This window comes from Eucyclogobius newberryi, unplaced genomic scaffold (genome assembly GCF_026437365.1).
Source record: "Eucyclogobius newberryi isolate DKJ021-1_F unplaced genomic scaffold, fEucNew1.0.hap1 SCAF_21, whole genome shotgun sequence".
NCBI lineage: Eukaryota > Metazoa > Chordata > Actinopteri > Gobiiformes > Gobiidae > Eucyclogobius > Eucyclogobius newberryi.
In genome coordinates, this window is record NW_027315846.1 from 18,594,215 (window position 1) to 18,601,088 (window position 6,874).

The 6,874-nt window shown below is 43.5% G+C and overlaps 1 protein-coding gene across 1 annotated transcript; it reads right to left on the minus strand.

Annotated features, from left to right (window-relative positions):
- Window positions 1-1,516: 1,516 nt before the first annotated feature.
- Window positions 1,517-6,170, minus strand: gchfr (GTP cyclohydrolase I feedback regulator). The gene is made up of 3 exons (XM_072458024.1): window positions 6,061-6,170; window positions 2,361-2,455; window positions 1,517-1,699 (listed from the first exon to the last, which is right to left on the minus strand). The coding sequence occupies exons 1-3, from the start codon at window positions 6,094-6,096 to the stop codon at window positions 1,570-1,572; spliced, it is 261 nt and encodes an 86-aa protein (XP_072314125.1). The 5' UTR covers window positions 6,097-6,170; the 3' UTR covers window positions 1,517-1,569.
- Window positions 6,171-6,874: the final 704 nt, after the last annotated feature.

Below are 6,874 nucleotides of genomic sequence, written 5' to 3' on the forward strand. Positions count from 1 at the left end.
ACCACAGACACTGCAATGCTAAAACAAGGCAATCATTTCATCCCCATGTTAAACCAGTAATCCAATTGCATTGGGAAAACTATAAGCATGGGAATTGTTTTGGCCCCATGTTGTGAAAAGTAATCACACACAAAGGGCCCTGTTATAAAACTAGTGGGTGAATGATTGTTATCGAAGTTACACACATTAAATCCAAAGTTTTTCTCCAGCCTTTCGACTAGACCCACTAACAATCATTCAATCTGGAAGTTCCTATTGCGGGAGAAATTGTTCCTAGAATTTTTGCCTTTCTGCCTTATATTGTATACATTTTGTTGTAGACAATATACATAATGTATTTATAGCTTATCAAGCAACTTTCCTGAAACTGTTATGTCCAAGTCAGTCCACTCTGCACATCAGTTTCTAAAAGGTTCTTCATTGACCTCTGACCTTGACTAAAAGGTTTTTGTCATTATGGGGCTACAACACAATGCGTTGCCTATGGTCTTAGCTTCACGAGTGTCTGCTTTAAGAGAGCGCAGCATCATTGCAACATCCAACGCAGCCACCCATCTCCCTGCCCTGTGCTGCATGGCTGTGGCTGTTACACAATGTCCTGTCCAGCTGTGGCCCGAGGTGGTGTGGAGGGAGACATCTGCTCCTCTCCTCCTACAAAATCCCCTATCACATGGTTTTGTTTACCCGTACTTCTTATTCATATCCCGGCAATGTAAAAAACAAAAAAACAAAAAAACATTCACAAACACACAAACTCCAACCAAATGACAAGAAAGGAAATGCAATTACAAGAAACATATTCACCACCAAACCTCAGAGAATGGGAAGATGAGAATGTCAGTCACTCTGCCATGTAAACAATTACAGCACATGCCTGGAATCCTCCTTGTGCCTTCTCACTCTGACCTCTTCAAAATGCCCATATCAAGTCTAGATTTGGTAGTACACATGTAGTGTAATGGTGATTCTGAGCTGGATTCTGGAGGAGTTGCTTGGGATCTGGCTGTGAGGCACATGGTCCCAGACAGGAACTAACAGACTAAGGAATGAAACCACAGTTTTTGGCTCTGGACGTTAATGCTACTCGGTCATCTCAGGCAAAGAGATGCTTCATGTTTATGAAACGACTAATTGGATTATCAGAATGCTGCATAGTGTTTCTGCTAAATAAAATGACAGCAAATTGTTTTCATTTGATACACATAATAATGCGTAGCATTACATCATCTAATTAGAAGCATATGTTACACTTAATACCAGACACAATAATGCAGGAAACTTTAAACCAGTATGTTCATTTACATGGCAAAACAAGACTAAGATTTTGAAGCTAGAAAACTGATCTTGTAGTGACACAATTTTCCCAGCAAAGCCTCTATGTAGAAAGAAAAGAGAATACAAGGTTTTAGCAGTAGAAGGCTCTGTGACGCAGTGCGCTCATATTCTGTAGCTTTGATGTTACTCCCTTCAGTCTTACTTGGTAATTGGGAGTCCTTTTCGTGCTGACACATTCTCAGATATGTGTTTATTTTTCCACCAAAGGCACATAGATTTATCAGAAAGTGAAAGTCACTCTGTCTCTTTATGTAGGCACCACACTAGGGTCTGTCCCACTCCGGTCATCGACAGCAGGCGGAAGCCAATCTTCTCCAGCTTGTCCAGCACCAGTCGAGGTGGGTCATCCACGTGGTACTCAGAACTATGGGGCATAATAAACACTGAGTAGGTTTACTTTCACACACATTTTCTGTTTTCTGTTAATTGTTCTGGCGCTTGTTCATTTCCTTCCACACCTTGATTCATTTCCCAGCAGCATTTGAATCACATTGCCAATGACAACACTTAGCGATCTGTATCCAATTAGCTCCCTGGTTTACTCCACAAGCAGCATCCTTCCTCTGCAGACTTCACATTTCTCAGCATGATCGACAATTGATCAAAATAAAAGGACCTCAATGTAGAAAGAGTAATCACTGTAATGGTGTTGTACTAGCGCTGGGCAATTCATTATTTGGAGAGTCCACAGTAAATGATCTGTCAGTGTAAAACATGAGCAGAGGTCTGACTTTGGAGGAAGAAATTTGAATATTATTTGAGTTAACCGGCACAAATTAAACTAAAAGACATTTTTTTTTGCCATCAAAAGACATTTTTGGAAAGAACAAATAAATCGAGAATTGAGATCGATATATGGATATATATATCCATATGAGAAAAAACTATCATCCATATTGCCCAGCTCTACCTTGAACATTTATAAACTCTTATATAACAATACACAGTGCCTTTGTATTTTTGCCTGAACCCAAGAAAGAATACCATACATAATGTTTATAACACACATTTATTGAGATACTTACAAATTATTCCCCAAGACAGTTGTCTTTCTCGCTCCCAGATAATTCATAATATATGGATCAGAATGTTCATCTCCAACATTTGTTGGACCATTCTCCTGAAAAACAGCATTAACTATTATTGATCTATCTATGGATCAATGTCAAGTTGTATACACATATATATATATATATATATATATATATATATATATATATATATATATATATATATATATATATATATATATATATATGGCGTGACAGGAAAAACATTAATTTGATCATTTGATACTTCATAGTTTTTATGTTGCACAATGTTTGTGCATTTTGCAGTTTTTCATCAATAATCATACAAAGTGTCCAAAATGTTATTTTTATGTTCCACCAATAATTGAACAGATTGTGTGATAACTTTTCATAATGTCATGACCAACTTCATCAGATTTAACTTTAAAACATGCAAACTTTTTCTTTGATCAAAATAATTAGTCTGGTGAAGTAGTCAAAGTACAGCCAGAGGTCAAATTATAATAGGGACTAATGCAGGTGCCATTATGATGTCTGCTGCACTTTTAACAAGTATTACTTACAATACTTCAATAACCAAAATCCATCATCGCCTTGGCAACAAAAACAAACACACAAACACACACACAAGACCGTTACACAGTCACCAGATGCAGCCTCTGGCAGGTGCAGGGCTAATCTCTAATAATAAGCCTATTTATAGCCCACGCTGTAGTAGTCTGAGGCTGTAGTAGTCTGAGGCTGTAGTAGTCTGAGGCTGTAGTAGTCTGAGGCTGTAGTAGTCTGAGGCTGTAGTAATCTGAGGCTGTAGTAGTCTGAGGCTGTAGTAGTCTGAGGCTGTAGTAGTCTGAGGCTGTAGTAATCTGAGGCTGTAGTAGTCTGAGGCTGTAGTAGTCTGAGGCTGTAGTAATCTGAGGCTGTAGTAGTCTGAGGCTGTAGTAGTCTGAGGCTGTAGTAGTCTGAGGCTGTAGTAGTCTGAGGCTGTAGTAGTCTGAGGCTGTAGTAGTCTGAGGCTGTAGTAATCTGAGGCTGTAGTAGTCTGAGGCTGTAGTAGTCTGAGGCTGTAGTAGTCTGAGGCTGTAGTAGTCTGAGGCTGTAGTAATCTGAGGCTGTAGTAGTCTGAGGCTGTAGTAGTCTGAGGCTGTAGTAGTCTGAGGCTGTAGTAGTCTGAGGCTGTAGTAATCTGAGGCTGTAGTAGTCTGAGGCTGTAGTAGTCTGAGGCTGTAGTAGTCTGAGGCTGTAGTAGTCTGAGGCTGTAGTAATCTGAGGCTGTAGTAGTCTGAGGCTGTAGTAATCTGAGGCTGTAGTAGTCTGAGGCTGTAGTAGTCTGAGGCTGTAGTAGTCTGAGGCTGTAGTAATCTGAGGCTGTAGTAGTCTGAGGCTGTAGTAGTCTGAGTCTGAGGCTGTAGTAGTGTGAGGCTGTAGTAGTGTGAGGCTGTAGTAGTCTGAGGCTGTAGTAGTGTGAGGCTGTAGTAGTGTGAGGCTGTAGTAGTGTGAGGCTGTAGTAGTCTGAGGCTGTAGTAGTCTGAGGCTGTAGTAGTCTGAGGCTGTAGTAGTCTGAGTCTGAGGCTGTAGTAGTGTGAGGCTGTAGTAGTCTGAGGCTGTAGTAGTGTGAGGCTGTAGTAGTCTGAGTCTGAGGCTGTAGTAGTCTGAGCTGTAGGCTGTAGTAGTCTGAGGCTGTAGTAGTCTGAGGCTGTAGTAGTCTGAGGCTGTAGTAGTCTGAGCTGTAGGCTGTAGTAGTCTGAGGCTGTAGTAGTCTGAGCTGTAGGCTGTAGTAGTCTGAGCTGTAGGCTGTAGTAGTCTGAGGCTGTAGTAGTCTGAGCTGTAGGCTGTAGTAGTCTGAGCTGTAGGCTGTAGGCTGTAGTAGTCTGAGGCTGTAGTAGTCTGAGCTGTAGGCTGTAGTAGTCTGAGCTGTAGGCTGTAGTAGTCTGAGGCTGTAGTAGTCTGAGGCTGTAGTAGTCTGAGTCTGAGGCTGTAAGCTGTAGTAGTCTGAGGCTGTAGTAGTCTGAGCTGTAGGCTGTAGTAGTCTGAGCTGTAGGCTGTAGGCTGTAGTAGTCTGAGGCTGTAGTAGTCTGAGGCTGTAGTAGTCTGAGGCTGTAGTAGTCTGAGCTGTAGGCTGTAGTAGTCTGAGGCTGTAGTAGTCTGAGGCTGTAGTAGTCTGAGCTGTAGGCTGTAGTAGTCTGAGGCTGTAGTAGTCTGAGGCTGTAGTAGTCTGAGGCTGTAGTAGTCTGAGCTGTAGGCTGTAGTAGTCTGAGCTGTAGGCTGTAGTAGTCTGAGGCTGTAGTAGTCTGAGGCTGTAGTAGTCTGAGGCTGTAGGCTGTAGGCTGTAGTAGTCTGAGGCTGTAGTAGTCTGAGGCTGTAGTAGTCTGAGGCTGTAGTAGTCTGAGCTGTAGGCTGTAGGCTGTAGTAGTCTGAGGCTGTAGGCTGTAGGCTGTAGTAGGCTGTAGGCTGTAGTAGTCTGAGGCTGTAGTAGTCTGAGCTGTAGGCTGTAGGCTGTAGTAGGCTGTAGGCTGTAGTAGTCTGAGGCTGTAGGCTGTAGGCTGTAGTAGTCTGAGGCTGTAGTAGTCTGAGCTGTAGGCTGTAGTAGTCTGAGCTGTAGGCTGTAGGCTGTAGTAGTCTGAGGCTGTAGTAGACTGAGGCTGTAGTAGTCTGAGGCTGTAGTAGTCTGAGCTGTAGGCTGTAGTAGTCTGAGGCTGTAGTAGTCTGAGCTGTAGGCTGTAGTAGTCTGAGGCTGTAGTAGACTGAGGCTGTAGTAGTCTGAGGCTGTAGTAGTCTGAGCTGTAGGCTGTAGTAGTCTGAGGCTGTAGTAGTCTGAGCTGTAGGCTGTAGTAGTCTGAGCTGTAGGCTGTAGTAGTCTGAGGCTGTAGTAGTCTGAGGCTGTAGTAGTCTGAGGCTGTAGGCTGTAGGCTGTAGTAGTCTGAGGCTGTAGTAGTCTGAGGCTGTAGGCTGTAGGCTGTAGTAGTCTGAGGCTGTAGTAGTCTGAGCTGTAGGCTGTAGGCTGTAGTAGGCTGTAGGCTGTAGTAGTCTGAGGCTGTAGTAGTCTGAGCTGTAGGCTGTAGGCTGTAGTAGGCTGTAGGCTGTAGTAGTCTGACGCTGTAGGCTGTAGGCTGTAGTAGGCTGTAGGCTGTAGTAGTCTGACGCTGTAGGCTGTAGGCTGTAGTAGTCTGAGGCTGTAGTAGTCTGAGCTGTAGGCTGTAGGCTGTAGTAGGCTGTAGGCTGTAGTAGTCTGAGGCTGTAGTAGTCTGAGCTGTAGGCTGTAGGCCTATTAGCTTGTTGGGATTGCTGCTGGTGCAAATTCGCAGTGAAAATGCACCACAGCAGGTTGACGTGAGGCTTTCATCGGGATAACACGCACGCACGCACGCACGCACGCACACACGCACGCACACACACACACACACACACACACACACACACACACACACACACACACACACACACACACACACACACACACACACACACACACACACACACACACACACACACACACACACACACACTTTGCTTTCAATATCTGCAGCTCAAAGAATAAAGCCTGTACACAGCTATTGCGCTCAACCTTTGTAAAATCAAGTGTGAAATCGCCACGTCTCGTTACAACATTATGCCACGATCAGAGAGTAAATTCTATGCCTCGATGTCCGAACCGCATTCGAGGCGCGTGTAAAGTCGATCTTGTAACGATACGCACCAGTCGGATCTGCGTGCTGACCATGACGTACGGCATCGTGTCTGCGGCTCCACAGGTGTGTTCCCCGGGACAAGGACAAGGAACCTGCAGAGTCCTCGAGCAGCGCGTGTTTCCAGTCACGATCCTGCTCCTGATCGTGCAGAAACTCCCTCCTGCACAGACCAATCAGCTGTCTACTCTGCAGTCCGAGCGCACACGTTGCTCAATATGTTTTATACACATTGAGTAAACATGGTCATTTCATATGCAATTATAAAATAAAAGAGCAGTGATGAAACATTTTCTTCACTTTGAGATGTTCTTCATTATTATTTCCTCGAAGCATCAGTAATAAAGCAGGATAAATCTGGTGACTCTGTGCTCTGACCATCTGCAACGTCCTTCTGTCCTCACAGACTCTGCCGGACAGTTCATAGTTCATGTCTGATCACAGCAGCGTTTATTTCAACATGTCATGATCCATTTTGAACTCAAGCTCAGAGCTGTAAATCGGAGTGGAACCGGCGGTGAACACCTCTCAGCTTTGTTCACTGCAGACAGAGCAGTTACATTATAATTGTGTCATCATCATGCAAAGCTATTATATATTACTGCTTTATCAACAGGCTAGTGTCAGGAACACAGGTGACCATTGATACCACCTACTGGTTTCAGAGAATATAAACAACAATATTGTGTGCGTGTAAAAGCCAAAATAACTCAACCAAGTTTCCTGTGCGTGCAGATTATTATTTTTTCCCCTCAACTTTTTGTATTTATTTTTGTATTTTTTTCAATTTAAAAAAAACAAACACAAATCAAACACATAAAACAC

What these genes read in the sequence shown, in the direction of transcription:
- gchfr (XM_072458024.1), bottom strand. Translation starts at nt 6,096, where the DNA reads ATGCCGTACGTCATGGTCAGCACGCAGATCCGACTG. An exon ending in TCAGCACGCAGATCCGACTG is followed by an intron (nt 2,456 to 6,060) that starts GTGCGTATCGTT and finishes GCTGTTTTTCAG; the next exon opens with GAGAATGGTCCAACAAATGT. An exon ending in ACTGTCTTGGGGAATAATTT is followed by an intron (nt 1,700 to 2,360) that starts GTAAGTATCTCA and finishes TATGCCCCATAG; the next exon opens with TTCTGAGTACCACGTGGATG.